The sequence below is a fragment of the Phalaenopsis equestris genome, unplaced genomic scaffold (genome assembly GCF_001263595.1).
Source record: "Phalaenopsis equestris unplaced genomic scaffold, ASM126359v1 Scaffold232356, whole genome shotgun sequence".
Taxonomy (NCBI): domain Eukaryota; kingdom Viridiplantae; phylum Streptophyta; class Magnoliopsida; order Asparagales; family Orchidaceae; genus Phalaenopsis; species Phalaenopsis equestris.
Window position 1 is genome coordinate 263,761 of NW_018250322.1, and position 24,363 is coordinate 288,123.

The 24,363-nt window shown below is 34.2% G+C and overlaps 1 protein-coding gene across 1 annotated transcript; it reads right to left on the minus strand.

The window, feature by feature from the left end:
* Window positions 1–539: 539 nt before the first annotated feature.
* On the minus strand, window positions 540–13,812 carry LOC110038283 (RNA-binding protein 1-like). The gene is made up of 6 exons (XM_020743073.1): window positions 13,633–13,812; window positions 2,858–2,970; window positions 2,560–2,776; window positions 2,132–2,193; window positions 1,738–1,819; window positions 540–939 (listed from the first exon to the last, which is right to left on the minus strand). The coding sequence occupies exons 1-6, from the start codon at window positions 13,730–13,732 to the stop codon at window positions 836–838; spliced, it is 678 nt and encodes a 225-aa protein (XP_020598732.1). The 5' UTR covers window positions 13,733–13,812; the 3' UTR covers window positions 540–835.
* Window positions 13,813–24,363: the final 10,551 nt, after the last annotated feature.

The following is a 24,363-nucleotide window of genomic DNA, read 5'->3' on the forward strand; positions in this document are numbered from 1 at the left end:
AAACATATATGTATATATATATATATATATATATATATATATATATATATGAGATGCTAAGCAAGAAACGCCAAACTTATCGCCCAAGAGGCACACAACGCACAATCAAATACATATCCATACAAAAATTGAATTACAGAAATAGAAACCAAAGCTTATATTTAGAAAGCCATTCCACAGCTGATGAAAAACCCTACCATCAAACAATCATACCTAACAACAAAATATTCATGTTTACATGCATGCCCCCCAAAATTATCACATACATACACTTAAACCCAATTCCTATGTATTTACATATCTAACACCTAATGAGTCAATAATAGACAAGAAATGCAATATTCCCCCTCACAATGTAAATGGTATCATATATATATAACAAATACAGCACAATATCAAGTAAATCAAAGCTTAAATTAAATTACTGCTGCCTACCTACTAGCAGTGCTGAAAGGATTTTTGTTTTAGATCATTAATTCCAACCCGATTAAATAAGCTGTCAGTGAACCAAAAAGCAAAAGTAGTCTGGCGCTCCTAAATAACGAAAAAGTAACCAGTTATCAATAATAAAACAAAACACCAAATGCCATACAAAGCGTTACAGTACGACCGCCATAAGGGATGTCTAAAGTATTCCAATGGAGGAAAACATAAATAAGATAAGCAGTATTCTACAGGAAAATGAAAGTCGGATAGTAATTTCCCAGTAACGAACGCTTCACGTGACACAACGCCAGTAACGAACAAACGAAGGAACGAGTTCTAAATCCGCGTGCGTAGGTGTCATAAAATACCGAGATCGTCGCTCGCCACGCGAAATAGAAACCGGATAAAATCAACGCCTACTACGAGGTCCGCCGGATGGCCTTGGACCCGGAAATCGAGCGAATTGCAGCCTTAAAGAGGCCGAATCTCGGTCTCGCTCATCGAATCGATAACCTGCAAAATGGAACCGTGACTATCTACCGATCACCACATGTTAATTGCATCACAACATACAATTTCATAACCTTTATCATATACAATAGAACCCGGTTTGAACGCCATGCCAGACCTTTTTACAAATCTCTAAACTGACAGGAACTTAGTATTTTTTTTCGCCATAATCTATTTCCCAGCTTTGAATTGAGGACCTACCATATTATGGGATAATTACATACATGCATTTGAAACATTGTCATTTACTAACTTAGCACCCAGGTGATTATTTGAACTATCGAACCAATCATTCGCATATGCCACAATCAAATCATTGAGAATTTGGTAAGATAGAAAATAGGGGTTGGTATTTTATCATGAATTTTAAGATTTGGATGAGAACTTGAAAAACAGATTAAAGAAAGTGCTAGTTCAGTAAATTGCAGTTTATAGTGCCTTTTCATATAATTGCCCCATGATTTAAAAAACACAACAGACTCCACAGAAACTTTTATAAATAGAGATCCAATTGCAGTGCCATAAATTAGACCGGCCGGCCGAGAGAATTAATTAAAACAAAAAATAAGCAATATCAAAGCAAGTTATGAGCATGAGTAAAAAAATAAAAATAAAACAGGAAAAACACATAAATATTGTGAAACATTTCTATGTCATAACGCTTACCTGAAGATGCCAAGCTACTATTGGAATAATATTTGGAGAGAAAATGGAAAATTAGGAGAAGAAAACAATAGCAAGCAGGTAAACATTTATGATTTACAGCATATGGATATGACATCTGAAGTTCATTATTTTCACCTTGCAAGGCATCCATGGCATTTGCGGCTTGATTGGCAGTGACAAAATCGACAAAGCACAGCACTAGTGGATCTCCTCCAGACTGACAGCGAAGAAAAGAAAAAAACTATAAGTGATAAAACAAAGGGACATTTACATGCATCTACCACCCAATTGTTATATATTTACATATCCAACACGTAAATTATGTTTTCTGTTTATATTTGCACCATCCAAATATGTCATCACATCAAAAGTACCATTATTTTAATTTTTTAAAAACTTAATACACTTTTTCATGTATAGGTAAGGTAGAATGCATAAAAAACATAAGAATTGAGTGGTATTCAAGTAAATCTTCCTAAAATCAACTCAGTAAACAATCGTTCCACTAAGGGTAGAAATATTGACTCACATGTCTGGATCCCTTGTTCACAAGTCTCACTTCCTGAAAGCCTATAAAAGGACGAAAAATATCTGCAGCCAGAGGTCAAGGAGCCAAATAGACATCTAGAAGTAAAAGTTAGTGTAACTGACAGCGAAATAAAATAAATAAAACTTTTGAAAATTTACATGCATGTACTTAATTCATATGTTTTTACATGACCAACATATAAACTTCAATTTTTACATGTATGCCAACATACATTTGCACCATGAAAAGGTGAATTTCACTTTTCAAAAGTTAAAAAAGTGATATATTTTATATGATATGAAAGTTTGGATGACATAAATGTAAAAACTAAAGTTTAGATGTTAGATATTAAAATAAATAATAATTGGATGCTATGGATGTAAATGCCCCTAAAATATTTACGAAGAGCAGGACTATTCCGAGGATACGAGACACTTCTCTGCGTGTACAGTTTGCAGGAAGGCCCTCCACAAATAAAGTATTCGATGCATCCTGTGGAAGAGGTGCTTCAGTTCTACCTCTACTATAGCCGCCGATGACCCGGCTATCCATGCCTCCGACTATTGGTAGACGTGGAGCTTCAACAGGGCGACCATTCAGTCCTCCAACAGGCCGAACAAGTTCTGCATTAGAATAGGAAGGAATCTGCAAGAGCAATGAATAAACAATCAATACTATCATAAGGAGAAAAGAAAATTGACAAGGTAAAAACGACAGTATAAATACTCCATTTTGCAAATAACGATCATATGATGCATTGATGGCCTCTGTATCTTTAACGGCATGATGTGTTGTCCTTTCTTCTTCCCTCGGATAGTAACCCAGCATCTCAGGAGCACCTAACATGTCAATAATGGCAAATAGTTGATATAAGAAAATAAGAAAAAGTTCTCATATTTAGAGGATATCAACTAAGAAAATAACAGGAAACCAAATAAAGACAGCATAAAAACTTCCAAGCTTTTCAAAAGACTCATTATTTCATATGCTTATTTTAACATCTTTCTTATAGAAATAAATCCAGGTCAAGATAGGAGGGTATAAAATTAATAAAGAAAAGTGATAAGGTCATCTGTACATCATGAACATAATAAAAATTAAACATACCAAAAAAACCCAATTAAATTCTTTATAAACAAAAAAAATTGTATAGTAATCAGTTATTCAAAATAAAACAAACATTCACATCACATTTCCTAAATTTTATCACAAGATATGGCAATCTCGGGCTAAACAGTGATCTAAATTAATCAAATCAGCAGTTACTTTTGCATAGAGCAAAAGTACTTACTAATTAAGGAAATTTCAGAATGCAATTATTGAATTCCATGCATTTTAGGTAAGTTTGAAAATTCCTTAATTAAGGAAATTTCAGAATTCCATGCATTTTAGGTAAGTTTGAAAATTCCTTATACTGACAGCAAAAGGTGTTTCAATTTAAACAAGTCAAGGTTGATCCCTAAGATTTGAACATTACTTAAAAGATTAAGGAAAAAAGCCTACAATCTCAGGCTAAATAGTGATCTAAAAAAAATCTACTTTAAATGTCAGAAACAATCGCAAATAACAACAGCAAAAAAATATATTAATCAAATATCACCGAAGAAATGATTATGGAAAGTTTGAAATTCCTTAAACTGACAACAAAAGGTGTTTCAATTTAAACAAGTCCTGGTTGATCCCTAAATTTTGAACATTACTTAAAATATTATGGAAAAAAAGCCCACAAGCTTGGGCCAAATAGTAATCTAAAAAAATCTAGTTTAAATGTCAGAAACAATCGTAAATAACAACAGAAAAAATAAATAAATAAAAATAACAATAAAATATCACCCTATAGATAATCATCACAGATAGCCACATATTAGCAGCCGAGTTCCAACCCCTTCTGGAGACCACTTAAAATTATTAGTCTCATTCACGTCAATCTCATAAAACTTCCATCCAACAGGTGTCATGCCTAGGCTTTACTTTTTAAACCAAGTGCAAGAGGATGATCTCTATAAGTTATTATACAATCAACCATGCAACTTTTAAGTATTCCAAATAGATAAAATTTGCAAAACACTACATTTTTAATACCCTTGAATTCTAAATACTTGCGAGAAAATACCCCTTAAGGTTAAAACTTCCGAACTAAAATGACTTGCACAAGTGATTGGTCATCAATATAAGCTCAAACCTCAAATTTGTTAATGGAATTAACAAGAAACTTCCTCATAATTAATAACATACAAAAAAACAAAAATAAATATTCCATTTCCATCTTACCCTACTTTGAAAGCCTCATGAGCAGAAAAATGGTCCTCGCTTGAAAAAGAAAAAAGGCACCTAAGGTGACCAGAAATTATAGATGTCATAAATAAAAAGAATGGTGTAAGCACTCATCGTTGATTATCAACATGGAAATTATCAACCGCATTTCATTACTGAAAATTTCCCTCAATAATTTCCTTTGTCAGCCAGCTTCAGTGACGAGTGGAAGATGTAATCATCCCGATAAAACAGAAAGTTAAGCTAACCAACCTATCCCAATCAATTAGAGATTAGGCTCTGAATGGAAAAAAGTTTTACGTTCCTCTCCTAATAATGAGTTAGGTAAACAGCAATTGAATGGAAAAAAAGTTTTACGTTCCTCTCCTAATAATGAGTTATTACACTAGAATAAGTATATATCCCTTCCTTGACTGTGCCAGCAATGCACTACCGTTTAGTTAGTTTATTTATAGAGATTATTAGATGATTTAAAGGCTGATTTTGAAAAAGGAGGTAGAATGTCCATTCATTAACAAAAACAATCAAAGATAATAGCTCTTAGGAAGTCGCTTTCAATGCACAAAAAATTCTTTTAATATAAATTAACTTAAAATTCAATTTTATAAACTTCTTCCAATCCTAAAATTCCTAATATATGTTAATTACTTCATAATTCATTATGATATGAATAACAAAATAACAACTACAGGACTCTAAATTTCAAGTGAGCAATCAAATTTTAATTCCTTCGGTTTTGAAAAAATTGAATGAAAAATTAGACTTTGCGAGCAGATGTTTTGAACTACCGAATGATAATAAATGACCCGTTGATTGGATGAAAGTTCAAAACATTGAAATTTAGATTTATAAAGTTTATTTGAAGGATCATGAATTTGAAAATCCAATTCCTTCGTTGTCTGTGCAATTTTAACAATGAATTTCAAACCCACTGTTCAAATGGATGCACATTGAACTATTGGTTTTTACACTTCTTCCGTCCTTTATTTTTAATAATTATCATTAGGCACATTATGAATTTGTACAGATGTTTCACTAATTTATTAAAGATAGTTTTATTTTAAAGCAATCAAAAGACCTTCAAACAAAATAACAACTACTTCCAAAAATCATGGAGCGCATTCCAGAATAAAGCAGCACATAAAAAAAGCAAGATTTTGATGCCTCATTAAAGGCCATTCATCAGTTGATTACAAACATTATTCGCCATAGGGAAATAACATGAAACTTGCAATGCCTCATCTATCGTACTTGATCAGGACCCTCCAAAATGTCACTCTAAGCAAGTCATTGTAGGCCCAAATCAGGGCTGATTGGAAGGGGATCAGACCATGATCATCCATCCAAATGAGATAGGCCGGCTAACCTATCCACCCAACTCTCAAATATGAACGTCTAATGTCACCAACCATCTTTCTAGGCCACCCAAACATCACATTTGACGAGCTCGTAACAACCATCTTCCACCTCAATGAAGATAATATTAAAAAACAATAAGAATCAAAACACATAGTTCCATGTCCCAGGAATCTAGTCTTCACGAGAAGCCTTGTTAAGTTCACCATGGCATCACCTATCTAGACAATAGTTCATGTATTTCATTATGAGCTTGTCCTTGGGAAATATTAAACTGAATAGAATTGCCACTTGGCGCAGGCAGTTCAAGTAGGCTTATATAATCAAACTTGTATTTTTGTGCCATTTATTTTATAGGGTTTTCCTATTTTGCCTCTCTCATCATCAAAGAAAACTTGAGTAAGTATTAGTTCTAATGGCAAAGTAAACCTGACCAAATGTTCCCTTTCCCTATCTTATTACTTTCATATTTGAACCTCTTGGAGAATTGAGGTATCATCTATACATATCTCTAAATATTGTCGCAACTCTTATCATTTATAGGACCATGGCCAATAAATTCATTAAAACATGCCACACATAAAGATAAATATTAAACAAAAAAAAAATCTTAAGTTCATTCAATTAAGGGCATAAGAACCCAAAGAAAGAACAGTAACAATTACATCTATAGAAACTAGAAAATTTTCCATATCATCAATATAAAATAAAATATCTAATTGAACTAAAAAACAAAAAAAAAGAGTCTAACACCACAAAATTCTTTACCTAGCCAGCCGTAACAGAGTACAATCTAACTTGTATAGAGCCTATTAACATAGCTAACAGAAATTTTATTCGCTTATTCAATTTGGCCTTAGGCTGAATTTGGGAATCGTGTCTCCCGAATCATTTGGTACATGTGGAAAGCCTCCTAAAATTTTCACCAAAAAAAAAAAAAAAAGCCTCCTAAATAAGTTAGGGATAAAAAAGAGTGCATATCTGGTCAAATTTGAGTATTAAGTCTCCCAGATCATTTGGTATGTGTGAAAAGCCTCCTAAAAAAGTTAGGGATTGAAAGAGTGCAAATCAGGTTAAGATCTAAAGTAGCCCTTTCTGTATCAAGAATGACACTAGCAATGATCCACTAGATCTTGACTCACGCTAGCTGAACATGATATTTACCACCAGATAAAAGCAGTGATTCTAATTGGCAATGGGCATATAAAACCATCTGATTTCGTGCAAGTAAGTCAGATCAAGGAAAGGAACTAGAATCACTTTAGGAACCAGCATATCACAGAATTCAAGTTAAAAAAATAATTTTACCCTGCCATATCTAACAGAGATTCAACAAGAGGGCAGGTCCAACAAAAACACGCTATAATATATGAAGCAACAAATCCAATGTGAGGATTAGAAAAGGAAAACCGGATAGAAAGATCAACTACGCTAAATGCTATGTGTCATACTCTTTCATGAAAAAAAAGAAAATCTAGTCCAAATGTTAGAAACAATCGCAAATAACAAAAGAAAAAAAAAAGTAATCAAATATCACAGAAGAAATGAAGATGAGATCTCCTCCCCAAAACTATGTCAAAAGTAAACCCTATACATAAACATCACGAATAACCACAAATTGCCAGCCGAGTCCAGTCCCCTCCGGAGACCTCTGAAAGTTATTAACCTCATTCACATGAATCTCATGAAACTTCCATCCAACAAGTGTCATGAATAGGCTGCCATGCCTAGGCTTTATTTTTTAAACCAAATACCGGAGGGTGATCTCTAGAATTTATTTTAAAATCAACCATGTAACTTTCAAGTATTCCAAATATATTAAATTTACAAAGCACTATAATACCCTCGAATTATAAATACTTGCAACCAAATGCCCCATAAGGTTAAAATTTTGGAACTGAAATGACTTGCACAAGTGACGACAAAAAAGGCTGAGATCAGGTCATCAATCTAAACACAAATCTCAAATTTGTGAATGGAATTAAAGATAAACTTCCTCATAATTCATATCATACATAAAAATACAATAAACAAAAACAAATATACTAATTCCAACTTACCCAACTTTGAAAGCCTGACAGACAGAAAAATGGTCCCCACTGGAAAAAAAAAAATGCAACCGAAGATGACCAGAAACTATAGATGTCACAAAAAAAGAATAGTATGGGCGCTCATTCATTGACCATTAACATGTAAATTATCAACTACATTTCATTACCGAAAAATTTCTATCCATGATTTCCATTGTCAGCCAACTTTAATTATGAGTGGAAGATGTAATCATCCCAGTAAAACAGAAAGTCAAGCTAGCCAATCTTTCTCTAGCCACCCGTGCGGCTTTAGCACTCTCCTTTAGCACTAAATCAACATAATCCTCACAACGCTTGGACTTGTGAGCACCAAGCACTCTTAAGAAGAAGAGTAGAGAGAAAGGAACAGTTCACACTTGAATACTTGGAAGCTTTGATTGAATGCTTAGGTGATTACAATTGAGGGAAGGGGCTCCTATTCCCCTCCAAGCCCAGGAGAACATTCTAGAATACATTAGATTATTCTAGTTTTCAGAGAGTTCCACATTCCACTCTTATGTACATACATAGCCCTAGAACATTTTAGGTTATTCTTGAGTCTTTCCTTCTCATATTCTCTAGAATTAGGTAGAATCTTCTAGAATCCTTTGAATTGCTCTCCACGATCCAGTTTTCACTAGAATTTTCCATCACATGTTTGCCTTGCCAACTTTTAGAATATGGCGGAGCATGACACTCTCCCCCACTTAAACCCGCAATGCCCCTCATTGCGGCTTCCCCTTCACCTTCGAAACTTCCTCCTTGATTTGCCCCCTGACTTGGCAATGGTTTCATCATGGTGTTATGGGAGGGGTTTCATGAAGCAAGTCTTTCTGGCTAGCGGCTTATCCATTGCCTCCAACTTTGTTGAACCATCTTTCTTCTTTCTTAACGGTGGTTCACTAGGAACCTTTACCACTTTCCTTGGCATCATGAAGGATAGCCAAGTTATTCCCCTTGTCCCGTGCAATGTCATCCCTAAGCTAGATTGCTGATAATATTTTAGATCTTTGCTTGCTTAACCTTATTATCGATACTGAGCAAGTTTGATTCCCTTCCGTGATGCACAGACTATTAGCGAATGACATTGGGAATGCTCTTGTTTTCTCCAAGAAGTTCATTCCTAGAAAAACTTTGTAATCATCCAAAGGAATGACAGAGAAGTCAAGAGTACCTGACCATGCCCCAATGCTGACCTTGACTCCCTTAATCATTCCATCAATTGACATCTCCACTGAGTTGATGACTTTAATGGAGCCCCCTCTAGTCATCCGCAACCTCAACTTTTTTGCTTCCTCGTTGAAGATGAAGTTATGGGAAGCACCCATATCCACCATTGTCTTGTTGGTCTTCTCTCTTATTGCCTCTCCACAAAGAGCAACCCCTTCTCTTGGGGTTTTGTCGGACCATGCATCCCGTTGAGCAGTTGAAGAGATCCCACATATGCCTCCATGCCATTTTCTCTATCATTTCCTTCTTCCTCCTTATGACTTGCAAAACGAGAGTTAAGGGTCTTCTTCTGAGGGCAATCCCTTGCCCAATAAGGTACATAACAAAGAAAGCAGCGGTTTTGATATGGTTTGTTGCTAGTCTTTTCCTTGTCCCTTGCCTTTGTTGGGGTTGATTCAAGATGTTTCTCCTCCTTATGTTTGCCCTTGTCATCCCCACTTTTGACATCACAGCTCTTCTTCATTTCAGGCTCTAGACTCCTTTGAATAATCATTCCAATTTTCAGCAACCGCAATGGCAGTGGCAAGATCTCGGCAAGATCTTGCATTCCTCGCCTTCTAAGCTCGATCTTTGCCCAATGTTGGAGTCCATCCATAAAGTTGAAGAGAGCATCCTTGTCTGACATATCGAAGATTTCAAGAACCAAACTTGTAAACTCCTTAATGTAGTCTCGAATCAGACCCTCTTGCTTAAGTCTTTGCAACCGGGCTCGAGCCTAATCCTCGGCATCGGCATTCTCAAAATAGAACTGTCTCATTAGCTCTCCCTTGAAGTCATTGAAAGTGGACAGGGGCACAAACATTTCTTTACATCTCCTTTTCTTCTTCTCCACCAAAGCATAGCGATGTCCGAGAGATAAAAAGAGGCAAATTGTATTTTTATATATTCATCAACAATCTTCATTGCCCCAAAGTATTGCTCTAGTCCCCATAGAAAGTTGTATACATCCTTTGCATTGTGAACCCCTCCAAAGCTCATTAAGTTTTTGAACTTCAGTATACATCCTTTGCATTGTAAACCCCTCCAAAGCTCATTAAGTTTTTGAACTTCAGTCCTCTTGTCTTCGAAAGTGGGATGGCTTGTGGATGCCGCTAGTGTCTTCTTGCACAACAAATTGTCTCCATGCATCTCCAAGCTAGCACGCACATCGCTCATCTCTTCCTCATAAGCTCTACGCAGCTCTTGGAGCTTCCCCAACAAATCCTCATACATCTTAGCCATATGGCTCATTAAGGTCTCCTCAAGTTGGAGCATCATACCTCTAATCGTTGAATGGATGGTGATGTATTCCTCCTCAAGTCCATCAACCCTTTATCCAAGATTCTATAATTGGCCCCCCATGACATTCATCGTCTTCTCCACCCGAGCAAGGCGCGAATCAAAGCCATGGATGATCTCCTTGGACCTCTCATGCGGTTTGGATGTGGCTGGGACACGTTGCTCCTGACAACCACGCCCTCACTGAGATGATTCCACATTAGTGGCTTTCGACTCCATCACTTGCTCTTTGATGCTCTTTGTCATTCTTTTGAATCGAGACACTGATACCAACTGTCACGGACTAACCTTTCTCTAGTCACCCATGTGGCTTTAGGACTATCATTTAGCACTAAATCAGTCTAATCCTCACAACGCTTGGACTTGTGAGCACTTGAGCACCAAGCTTGGACTTGTGAGCACTACTCACTATTAAGAAGAAGAGTAGAGAGAAAGAAACACTTCACACTTGAATACTTGAAAGCTTTGATTGAATGCTTATGTGATTACAATTAAGGGGAGGCTGCTATTTATAGCCCCCCCTCCAAGCCCAAGGGAACATTCTAGAATACAATAGATTATTCTAGTTTCTAGAACGTTCTAGTTTATTCTTGAGCCCTTCCTTCTCATATTCTCTAAAATTGGGTAGAATCTTCTAAAATCCTTTGAATTGCTCTCCACAATATGGTTTTCTCTAGAATTTTCCATCACATGTTTGTCTTGCCAACTTCTAAAATATGGCGGAGCGTAACATTAAGCTCCGTAAACAACAATAGAATGATAAAAAATCTTGTGTTCCTCTCCTAAAAATGGGTTATTACATTTCAATAAGCATATATTCCCTTCCTAATAATGGGTTATTACATTTCAGTAAGCATATATTCCCTTCCTTAACTGTGTCAGGCTACCAGCAATGCATTGTCGTTTAGTTAGTTTATTATAAAAATTATTAGATAAGATTATAGATACAGAGCTTATTAGATTATTTAAAGGCTAATTTTGAAAAAGATGAAGTACGTGGAAGTGTCAATTCATTAACAAAAACAATCAAAGATAATAGTTCTTAGGAAGACGCTTTCAAAGCACAAAATACTCTTTTAATACAAATCAACTTAGCTTCTTCCAATCCTAAAATTCCTAATTGACGTTTATTATTTCATAATTTCCACAATTTTTTTATTATGATATGATAAACAAAATAACAACCACAGGACTCTAAATTTTAAGAGAATAATTAAATTTAAATTTCTTCGATTTTGAAAAAATTGAATGATAAAATAAAATTTGCAAGTAGATGTTTTGAACACCGAATGATAAATAATGAACAGTTTATTGGATGAAACTTGAAAGCATTTAAATTTAGATTTATAAAGTTTATTTGAAAGATCATGAATTTCAAAAACCACATTCCTTCATTGTCTAAAGCAATTTTAACAATGAATTTCAAACCCACTGTTCAAATAGATGTACATTGAAATATTGTTTTTAACACTTCCTCCACTGTTTATTTTCAATGATTAGCATTAGCCACATTATGAATTTGTACAAATAACTCATTGTTTATAAAAGATACTTTTATTTTAAAGCAACCAAAAGACCTTCAAACAAAATAACTGCTATTTCAAAATCATGGAGCGCATTCCAGAATAAAGTAGCCCATAAAAGAGCAAGATTTAAAAGCTCATTAGAGGCCCTTCATCGGTTGATTACAAACATTATTCTCTATAGGGAAAGCAGCATATAACTTGCAATGCGTCATTTATCTCACTCGATCAGGACAATCCAAAATGTCACTCTAAGCAAGACCTTGTAGGCCCAAATCATGGCTGATTGGAGAGGGATTCAACCCTGATCATACGTCCAAATGAGATAGGACTAACCTAGAATTGACTTCTACTCATTATTCACCTAACTCATCTAATTTGAGTGTGCAACGTCGCCAACCATCTTACTAGGCCACCCAAACAGCACATTTGACCAGCTTGTAGCAACCATCTTCTACCTCAATTAAGTTATTAAAGAAACAAAAGGAGAAGTAGATATCAAAACACCCAATTCCATGTTCCAGGAACCTAGTATTAATGAAAAGACTCGTTATATTGGCCATGGCATCGTCTAACTAGACAACAGCTCACGTATTTCATTATGAGATTGTACATGGGAAATATTAAACTGAATAGAATTGTCCCTTGGCCCAGGCAGTTGACATAGGCTTATATAATCAACGATATTTTATTTTTTATTCCATTTATTATATAGTGTTTTCCTATTTTGCCTTTCTCGTTATGCTTTCCAAATGTTCCCTTTCCCTATCTTATTACCTTCATATTTGAACCTCTTGGAGAATTGTGGGATCATCTAAACATTGTCCCAACTCTTATCGTTCATAGAACCATGCCCAATAAATTCATCAAAGCATGCCATACATAAAGATAAATATTAAACAAAAAAACATCTTCAGTTCATTCAATTAAGGGCATAAGAACCCAAAGAAAGAACCATAATATTACATAAGAGTATAGGAACTAGGCAATTTTCACAACAGCAAATCAAATAAAATATACCATTGAACCAAAAAAAAGTCCAACACCACAAAATTCTTTACATAGCTAGCCATAACACAGAGTACAACCTAACTTATATAGAACCCATTGGCCTTGATTTAACGTAACTAAACAGAACTTTTATTCACATATTCAACTAAGTCTTAAGCTGAATTTGAGTATCGAGTCTCTCGGTCATTTGATATGTGTGAAAAGCCTCCTAAATAAGTTAGGGGTGAAAAGAGTGCAAATCAGGTTAAGATCTAATGTAGTCCTTTCCGAATCATAAATGATACAAGCAATGACCCGCTAGATCTTGACTCATGCTTGCTGAATATGTTCTGTACCACCAGAAAAAAGAAGTGACTCTGATTGGCAATGGGAACATAAGACCATCTGAGTTCGTACAAGCTACGCAGATCAAGAAAAGAACTTGCAGATCACTTCGGGAAAGAGCATGTCGCAGAATTCAAGTTAAAAACAAATGTATCCCACCGGAAAAACAGATCCAATAGGAGCTAACAGAAATATAGACGAGATTTCTTCTCCCCAAAACTATGTCAAAAGTAAACCCTATACATAAACATCACAGATAGCCACAAATAACCAGCCGTTGCATGGAAAACCGTCATACATGTCATCTCTATTACGAGGAAAGTCAACTATAATCCCTCCCATGACAAATCCAAGAAAAAATATATATAAAACGCGAGAAATTGAATGGTTGGACACGAGAAAAGATGAAACTACATTCGATGAAACAAGCTCATACCACCATAATCCGGGCGAGGACGCTTCAACGGAGTCGGCTGCGGTGGAGCCATCGGTACCTGTTGGCGTGGATCGGCGTACCCCCAGTAGGCTTCAGCCATCTCGCTACCCTTCTTCGATCTGAAGAGAAAACCTCGGAAAAAGCGTGAGGCAATTAGGGTTTCTGTTTGCCTCCGCTTCCCATCCTTTTATATGTTTTTTTTTTTTTTAGTCCGACAATTCCTTTCAAAAATTCCTTCTATTTCTTTAGTTTTTCTTTTATTTTATAATTAAAATGTATTTAATTAGTATATATCTTTATATATATTTGGCAAGTGTTCTCTCTTCTCTTATATTTTTTGTCATTATTATGTATTTTATTTATATTATATTTAATAACCAATTGGATTAATTAGTTTATAATGAAATTATTTGATTACTAATGAGATTCTCATTTTAAATAAGATTGTTTCTAATCATAACAGTTTTATTTCTAAATTTTTTAGTAAACTTTGTAAAACTTCTAACCTGCAAATTAATTTTTCTAATTCTGTTATTGTGTTTCTCTAAAAGTGTTGATAATAATCTACAAAATTTAATTTGTAGTTTATGTGGTTTTACTATTAAAGTCTTCCGTTGGGATTACTTTAGTGTCAACATCAAATCTTTAAAGTTGGTTATTACTGACAGTCACAAGCTTATTGCTAAAATTCATTTGTGGCTAGTCGGTTGGAAGAGAAAATTATTATTAGTTGTTGGTCGTTTTCAACTTATTAAATTTGCAATTTAGAGTTTCTTGCACTGTTGGTTTCATTCCCCGTTATTACCTAAAGGTTTGAGGGAGTGCAGATTTCTTCTCTATTCTCTGAATTTCTTCTTAATATAGATGACAACAAATTTTTTTACACTATTTCTCGGAACAAAATCACTCTTCCTAAGCATTTGGGCGGTTTAGGTCTCCAGCATTGGACAACATTAGTATTATGTGCAAAATCAAAGTCATATGGAAATGTTATAATTCTCGTTCTTACTTAAGTGACTGGCTTTTTAATTAGTATCGCTTTTTTCGGCATAAAGCCACAATATGTCATCTCCTTTATAAAAAAGAACATATAAGAATTGCTTCTAAGTTTAGATTTGCTATGAATTTCCATGTTACTAATGATTGTTCCATGTCATTTTACCTTGACCCTTGGTTTGAAGGTAACTATTTGGTGGAGAATTTTGGTGATTTTATTTTTAATTGGTTCAATCTTCCTCTTAATTCAAAGCTTAGGGATATAATTTGTAATAAATGTTGGAATTTTCCTTTGAATCATTCTGCTCCGATTTTCTATATTGATTTTATTAGTAAGATTTCTATTATTGATGAACTTTTTTGTTCTTAAAATAATGGCTCTGTTTTTTTCTCATAAAAATGTTTACTATTCTTTTTATGCTTTTTTTTTCTTCTTGTTAATTTGTTTAAAATGATTTGATTCAAATGTTTTCTTTAAGAAATACCATTCATACTTAGAAATTTATTATTAAAGAGCTTAAATCCTTTTATATTCTTTTTTTATGAGGCATGCATATTAATTTATCTTGTGTTTTATCTACGAATAATTTTGAAATTCATGATTATCTCTTTTTCAATGTTCTTGTTCTTATTTGCTCATTAAATAATGTTTACCTGATGGATATTTTTTATATTGCCCATAGTAATATTTTATAAGTCATTTATCATTAAAATAGTTTTCCTATAAAATATCTAGTCATTTTTATCATTGGATGTTACAAATTGTTACATATGTGATTTGGTTTGAAAACAAATATATGGTTTAGGAATAATCATAACTCTATTAATTTTAATATAAAAATATATATGATGTTTAGGAATAATCATAACTCTATTAATTTTAATATATGTTATATTCATCGGTTAATTAGTTATAAAAGTAGGATATGGAAGTTCAAAAATGGTATTTCTGATTCTATTAAATAGATTTATAATGTTTAAGCTTTATTTTTGCTTTATTAGTTGTAGTTTTTCTTTCTTTTTTTTTTCTTTAGGTTTATTGTTTTAATTTGATTATTGTGTTATATTGTTCTAGATTTTTAGTTTCTTTAATTTTACTTTTTAGGTTTTCTATTTATCATTTATATTTTTTTATTTTTCTTTGTTCCACTTTAGTTTTTCTTAGATTTTTTTTTTCAGTTTTGGTGTTTTTCGAATTTTGGTTTCTGATTTTTATTCATTCTGGCTTTTTTCTATTTTGATATTGGTTTGATATAACAGATAATATTTTTGAATTTTTTTCTTTTGTGGTTGTGTTTATATATTTGTTATGATGTGCCCATTCATTAATTAGTCACTTTTTCATTCTTTAGGAGTTATATATTGGTATTATCTTTTTCATTAAATTTAAAGGGAGAGTTAGTTTCAACCATTTAATGAAAAGGTTTTATTTACTGAGTTATTTTTTCTTCAGTCTTAGGTTGAGTTGCTTAGTATTAGTTTGGGTTTGGCTGAGCATTTGGCTTTTCTTATCTAACAACTTTATTTGTTTTGTTGTGACCTTCTTTAGCTATTTGTTGATTTTCCTTGTGTAGTTGTTCATACAGTTTTTGTTATTGTTTTATTTGTTGTCTTTTATGATCTTTGAGGAATTGTTGTGCCTTGATGTTGAGGTGGTTGTTTAATAATTTTGTTTTTGTAGTGCCTTGATGTTCATGTGGTAGTTTTAGTGTCTTTGTGAGTAAAGTATGTAGTTTTTAGTTTTGCATTCTATTCTTGTTGATGTTTCTTTTTTTCAGTGTTGCAGCTTTTTGCTCCTTAGATTGTTGTTTGGCACTTTCTGTGGGAGATGCTCTTTGTTAATGACTCGGCCAATTGAGGTAGTTGTTTAATAATTTTGTTTTCTGTAGTGCCTTGATGTTCATGTGGTAGTTTTAGTGTCTTTGTGAGTAAAGTATGTTAGTTTTTAGTTTTGCATTCAACTTTTGTTGATGTTTCTTTTTTTTTCAGTGTTGCAGCTTTTTGCTCCTTAAATTGTTTTTTGGTACTTTTTGTGGGAGATGCTCTTCGTTGATGACTCGACTAATTGAAGAAAGTTGATCTCTATTGTTGTTTGTGATTGTTCATTTTGGTCTTAGAGGGATATTACTCATAATGGTTGTTCTTAGTTCCTTCTTTTTGAAGTAGTTGTTCATTTGATATTTTTACTTGTTATCCATTGTTTAGCTTTGTCTTTTTCTAAGTCTTTTTTTTATTTTGTTCTTTTTCTTTTTTGTGTTGTTATTGTACTCTTTTATTTTGTTATTGTATTCTTTTTTGTGTTGTAATAAATCTCGGCTAGGCTCTTACTTTTCTTAAAAAAACTATACTTCTATATTTTTTAAAATTTAAAAATACTCAAAATATCTAAAAAAATTATTTTAAGCATTTTTATAAATAATTAAATATGTTATAATGTATTAATCAAATTATATTTTAAGTAAAAATATAAATAAAATTAAATTAAACAATAACAAAAAATCAATAGTGATCTCAAACAGCCTATAAGTGAACTCACATAAAATATTTTTCATATGAAAATTTTATATGCATATCACAAAATTCTCTCATATTTACATTCCAATGTCTAAAATTTAATATTTATTTTTACAAAACTTTAATGGCAAAAATTTATGCATGAAAATATATATTTTAACTTTTAAAAAATTTTGAATAGTTATATTAAATATTTATATATGGTACAAATTCATTTAATGAATTTGCATTGCATGCACCTCTCATTCATGCATGATGTATATATCATAAAAATAATAACATGAACATCCCTTCTATTAAAAAAGACTATTCATTGATTTTAAAATTTTTATCATGTAATTATCATTTACAAATTATGTGTAAATGCTATTTTACTGTATATAATCTAATAATCATAAATTATGATCATTTTCATTAATACATCTGTAACATGATCTAGACCAACAAATATAATTTTTATTCATTAATGAATTCATCTATATTCTTTAAATAGCATCTAAAAAAATAAGAGCATGTTTAAAATTATTTTTGTTAATTATTTTATTATTTAAAAAAAATATGTTTTTTTGCTACAATCTTTTATTATTTTTATTCTTTATTTTCTAAATAAATCAATTTATTTTTAAAAAAATCAAAATAAATTTTAAATAGTTTAAAAGTCTTTAAAAAATTATTGGCAGCCGATTTAATCTATCTCAATAATCACCGCTAGTGCCACCATTAGCACGACTCAACCCAATGTAACTCGTCAAGGTGAGCTTCTTGTGTCGAGGTCACAAAAATTAACACACTACCCAAGTTCTAGTCGAAATAAATTTGATTAACTTATTTTTTTGCTTTAATTTTCTTAAACACATATCCATTGAAATCATCAAAATATTAAATGATAATTTTTTTTTTCTTAAATTCATTCAAGGCATATTAAAACTATACAACAAATTGCAACATATATAAAAATCATAGTATAATATCTCTATCATCAAAATACAATCAACGTCATGACTGACAAAATATTGATCGATAGTAATAACATACAAAATATCACACACTCAACAATAACTCAAAAATCTCTACTCAACCTGAGACTTACTCTTCCCTAAAAACAACATATGCAAGTAAAGCAAGGATGAACAATCATAACTCAATTGGCCACTTAAAATCTATATATATATATATATATATATAAAATTGAAAATTGCAATCATCATGTGTAATATTCATCACAGTGTTAGTATAAGAAATCATAACCACCATAAATATATGTCAAGTAACAACCTATGTAACTTGATATCAGAAATACAGTTAAAAAACATGAAATAAAAGTTTTTTTTCTTAATTTCAAGTATATAAATCGAACATGACAAACATCATGTGTAGTATTCATCATAGTGTCGCTACAAAAAATTATAACCACAATAAATATATGTCAAGCAACAACATATGCAACATGATATCATAAATATAGTGAAAGAACATGAAATAATTTCATTTCTTTATTTGACTTATTTTATGATTTTTCCCGAGCCCCTTATACCTTCAGTTCCACTTACTCATATTTCTCATATGTCCCTTATAAATCAATTTCAACTTACACATCCATTTGTTAACATCTATTTAGGTGTACTAAATACATAGATGAATAATTACGTAAGTGAACAAGTCCTTATAACTACACTTGATTGCACACAACATACAATCACCCAAACACAACCACATAAACTTCCCACATTTTCTTTTTCATTTTTGCACATATTTTTGATATGTAAGCATATAAATGATAATAATTTCGATATATGCAAATAACATGATAGGTTGTAGAAATCAGTACAATATAGTAGGCATAATTAATAATAACATTTGTAGAGAAATAAATCTATACATAACGACAATCACAATTCTCAAAATCATGTACATGAAATGTCCAGACTAATGTTTTGACGTTGTTGTTGTTTTATAAGCAAATTTTATGTGATTTAACATACGTGCTAAAATATGTGAAATATCATATAGCACAAAAATACCCAATAAACATTTATTTGTTTATATCGATTTGTCTAGCACTCACATTCTAATCAACAACATATAAAAAGTTACAAAGAAAAAAAGTTTGTAATATCTATAACTCTGATTTTGTATGAAATTTTGTCAAATAAAATACCAAAACTTTGTGAAAAATTCATAAAATTAAAAATTTGAAGTAGGTTAATAACAACCTACTTAGAAACAAGCAATTTTTCAATTAGCTAGTTTGAGGTAATGCATTTATATATTTATAATAATTTTTTGAGTAAAAATAATATAAATGTAATTATTTGAATTTGTAAATTATTAAATATAAACTTTAAAGTAAACTGTTTATATATTTAAATATAAGACTCCAATATTATGGAAAAAGTGTCAATAAAAAGAAAATACTTCTAGAACACACTAGTGAAAACTGTTTGTAAAACAAACACTAAATAGTTTAAAAAACCCCACCTGTACATGTAAGTGCCAAACCATTTAGAAAGACAAATTCAATAAGAAACCTTTTACTTTCTTAATTATGGTACGCAAAAAAAAAAAGGTAAAAATATGCTCAATTATCAAATGAGATCAACATTCTAATGAAGATATTTTTATAATCGGGCATAAAACTAAGGGTGAAAAATCAATGGAACCTGATGATATCTCTATTGGCATTATTTTTAATGTCACATGTGTTGGATGTCCCTTTCGAATGTTATAGGAGCATATAACGTTCATACGTAGCCACTCGTGACTCGAGGGATCCATAAACCCTCCCACGCATGTTTTCAGGAAAATTAAGGTTTTGGACGATAAGCCCGCACAATGGTTGGGGCGCCCACTAACATTTAAAACTCCCACATAAGACTTGTAAAAATGCTCATTTTTTGAAATTATGGGACCATATTTTAGTCATACATAGTCTCTCATACTTTATGGATCGAAAAAACATTTCGTTAGAAACATTTTACAAAAAATTGGGTTTACCGGGCCAGACTGGCGCATAGGCGCTTAGAACAGCCCCCACGGGCCATGAAACCGAGAAATTGAAAAGTAGGCCCCCAGTCTGAGTGCCTAGGAGCCAGAACCCAGCGCCTGGGCACCTGTCTGGGCCCTTAGAAGCAAGAAACAACTCTAAAATAGTCCCAAATTTGAGAGTACGGAAAGTAGGCGCTTGGAGGTCGGAGCCTGGGCGCCCGACCCAACGCCTAGGAGCCAGGGACCCAGTGCTTAAGCGCTAACCCACTTTTAGATCCTAATTTTCCTTCAGGATCTTCACCTAATCTAAGCCGGGAACACTCCCCAAACGGGGCGCCCGACCCAACGCCTAGGAGCCAGGGACCTAGTGCTTAAGCACTAACCCACTTTTAGATCCTAATTTTCCTTCAGGAGCTTCACCTAATCTAAGCCGGGAACACTCCCCAAACGATAAAAAAAGTGCATATCCTGTTGAATAATGAAAGGATATGCATGAGGAGAGGAAGTGGCCATGTGGCCACCTTTGGACACTTGGAGGGCATTGAAGAAGAGGAGATCATGAATTATCAACAAAATGTGAAGAGAATGGCTTTGGCTTTCTCTAGAGTGGACTCTATCTAGATTCCTCTGCTAGACTTCCTCCTCTAAAGAGCTTCCTCCTCATGGGATTTTGGCTTGCTGCTGGAGGCCTGGAGCTCTTTTAGCTTCCTTGGAGCCCTTTGGATTGCTTGGTAGAGGAGAGCTAATAGTAAGGTGAGAAGAGAGATTTTTTCCTCCGCTTCATCTTCAACCCTAACTCTACCTCCTTCCTCCACTGATTTTCTTCTGCACTTTCTCTCCACCTTTCTTTCCCATTTTTTTAAGTGTGAGGGAGTTTCTTGGAGGAGTTGCATTGGAGAGGAAAGAGAGCTGCATCTCATCTAAGGAAGAAGGAGAGCTTTGTCTTAGTGAAGTCAGAACATGGACAAGCCCAGAGAACGCTTCGCCAACCATCACATAGGTGAGAGCCCCTGAATCTCTTGTTCTTTTCTTCTAGCAAGCCCCCCTAAGTCTGGTGATAGAGAAGATTACGACTAGGCTCTAAGATAGAAAAAGTCCCATGGATTAGAAGGCTTATTTGTTGATCCCTCTACGAACTCATGAGCGGAACTTGCCTAATTTTAGCTCCCAACCCCTAAATTTGGGATTCTAGCAATCCCACATTTGCACCGGTAGTTTTGTTCTTTTGATGGGAATAACGAAATTCATGGAGGTCTAGATAATGGAAATCCCCATGATTTTATCATTCCTTAGGTTAAGAAAAATTGTCCTTCCATGAAAATTCTTCATTATATGTCGGGCAAATGGAGACGGCAGAGCGAAACTTCGCGTAGCAATCGACTAAAGAATCTTGTTACCATTATACCCTATGCTCCCTGTGAGATTGTTAGATGAGTATGATTCATCTTCGGGTCTAATTGGGTCCCATTTGCTTGCATGTGTTCACATTTGTCTTGCATAATGCATGAATTTTAAAATGTAAATCAAAATACCCTATTTTACATGTGTCGTAGATCGACCGTCCATGTCATTGGCTCGATGGGCTATATTTCCATATGTTTGACCGATCAGTCGCCACCAACCTGATCAACTCGATTGAATTTTCTTATTTTTTCGATCAATCGGTCGCCACAGACCTAATCTACTCAATTGACCATCTCTAACAGTTCAAATCGACTATTTCCATCAATTCAACCAATCGACCGCCACCGGCTTAGTTGCTTAAACGATCAGCTCCATTGCTTCCACCAATCAGCAACCAATCGGCTGTCGCCAGTCCGATCAGCTCGATCAACCATTTCTATTGGTTCGACCGATCAATCGCCACTGACCACATTGGTTCGATCGACTACCTTTGTCGGTTCGACCGATCAGACCATCTCCTTTGGTTCGACTGATCGCCGTCACTGGCCCAATCAGTTGATTGACCATCTCTGTCCGTTTGACTGATCGACTTACATTGGCCTGATCTGCTCGATCAACCGTTTCTGTTAGTTTGACTTATCTGCCGCCACCGACCTGATTAGTTCAATCAATCAATTTCAATTGAATGTTGAATTATTGCATGCTTTTCACATCACTTGCATTCACACAATCACACTAGCGCCCTATTGTGCACCTGCGAGCATATGACTTCATTTGCTCATAATTGGTATTTGTGCCTCACTTAGGCATGTTACTTTATACATCTGTTTCTTGACATTCACATATGCCATAACACACCACATACACTCGTGCACTCTTGCATGTTCGCTTGCATAGGATCCTATATGTTTATATCTAGTATGCTCGAGGTTTCATTTGGGCCTGTGTTCTTACATACTCACTTTAGATGCTCACATGTCTTCTTTGGGGATGACTTGTACATCAAGCCTACCAGGTGCGTAATTCTCCCTAACGAGAATTATGTCACCTCACTCTCCTACGACACCACTTAGGAGTGTCATAAGTTTGTTGCATCACATTGCTTGGCACGGGTCATGCTTCATAGCCTCTGAACCCACCTAGTGTGCGATGCATTTCTGATATGACTTTTAGCATGCTTAATTTTGTTTACATTTAACACATGCTTTTGAATGAAATTACTCTTTAAAGGAAATATTTTCATGATTTTTGGTGCAGGCATAACAGGTGAAGAAATGGAGCGAATTGGAGCAAAAATAGAGCGAAACGGAGCGAATTGGAGCAAGAAGCTGACCTCTAAACTGGCACCTAGGGTGCCTAAGCGTAAGAATCCAGAGACTCCGACGCTTAAGCACCGCATATTGACACCTAGGCGCCAGTTCAACATTGTAGCCAACAGAGGGAGTGGCACCTAGGCATCACAAACGGGCTCCTAGGTGCCAAAACCGCCTGAACGTTTTTCCAACAATTTTTCATATGAAATTGAGGCTTTTTCTCCAGGGATTCATGGCAGAAACGAAAGGAGAACATTAGATAAGTCAAGGAAGCATAGAGCACTACAGGGAATTGAAGAAAAAGTGAGATTTTCTTTTCTTTCTTGTATTTTACTTAGAAATCTGTGAGATGTGTAAATAATTGTTGTAAGATTCCAAGGAGAGCACTTTGGGGTAGAGTTCTTCATTTCTCAAGGAAGAATATAAGTATATTGTGTTTACATTGTCTTATATCAAATTATTTCGTAGTATTTGAATTTGATGTGTTATAAGATGATGTGTCTTATTGTTTTCTTCATGCAATTTGAGTAATTTACTTTATTAGCGAGTTAGACGACACAACCTTGTCCCTAGAATCTTCCACCCACTTATTGTACGCGAGTTGCTTAACTCGCCTCACATATTCGGGACAACTCCGATCTCTCGACCTCTTCGTCGCCACAGACTTCTTTGTGTCCTCAGGCCAGCTTCCTTCGCTCTTTGTTTCGAACTTCTCACCTCTCCTGGTAGCTAGCTCCTTGTGATTGCTTCTTCTTCTCAAGCTCCTCTCAAAATGTAACCTCGACCGAAAAGCCCTAAAGGCTTTTGCCAGCATGTCCTTGATAAGAACATCGCCTATGAATTTCTTGCCGCTAGCCACAGAAACACTCTTAAAGAAGACCGCCTTGAGAAGTGTCGTAGATAATCATCTAATGCTGACAACAAAACCACTAATCATGCCCTATTTATAGATAATCATGACATAAATCCAGAGAGTTCAATTATTAAAGTACTAATTACAAAATAAATGAATCTGCTTTTTGCATTAAATTCTCTTGATTTTATCACAACACGACTTTGAAGAAATAATAAAATAGAGAAACTAAATATGCATGTAAAAAATACATCATCTTGAATCTCGAGAAAATCCAACGGATTATGAGACAAAAATGTGGTCAAGGGTGGTCCACAAAAAGAAGATAAAAGGTCACGTCAGCTGAAGATTAAAAGGTCGGATTGACCGACTACAGCTTAATCACACCCAAAAGATTAAAGGGTCTGACTTCGACTGAAGGAAAGCTACCCAAGTTGAAAATCAAGAACATCAAGCCAAAAGAAGGCATCAACCCAATTCTCATGCTGACATCATCAGCTGTCTCACAAGTGCCCCCAATAATCTTCAAGAGTTTTAAGGCTCTCATCATAACATACTCTGCGAACACTCCAGCTGGACCTCCTATCAAGCGATAGGTTGTCTGTCAAATTACAGTGATCCACCATCTACCTGATAGCCTAATCACATCACAACGACATGACCATA

Coding starts and splice junctions, on each gene's coding strand:
- LOC110038283 (XM_020743073.1), bottom strand. CDS start 13,732: ATGGCTGAAGCCTACTGGGGGTACGCCGATCCACGCCAACAGGTACCG. Junction 2,971..13,632: donor TCCTCGCCCGGATTATGGTG/GTATGAGCTTGT, acceptor TTGACATGTTAG/GTGCTCCTGAGATGCTGGGT. Junction 1,820..2,131: donor TGAACAAGGGATCCAGACAT/GTGAGTCAATAT, acceptor CTTCGCTGTCAG/TCTGGAGGAGATCCACTAGT.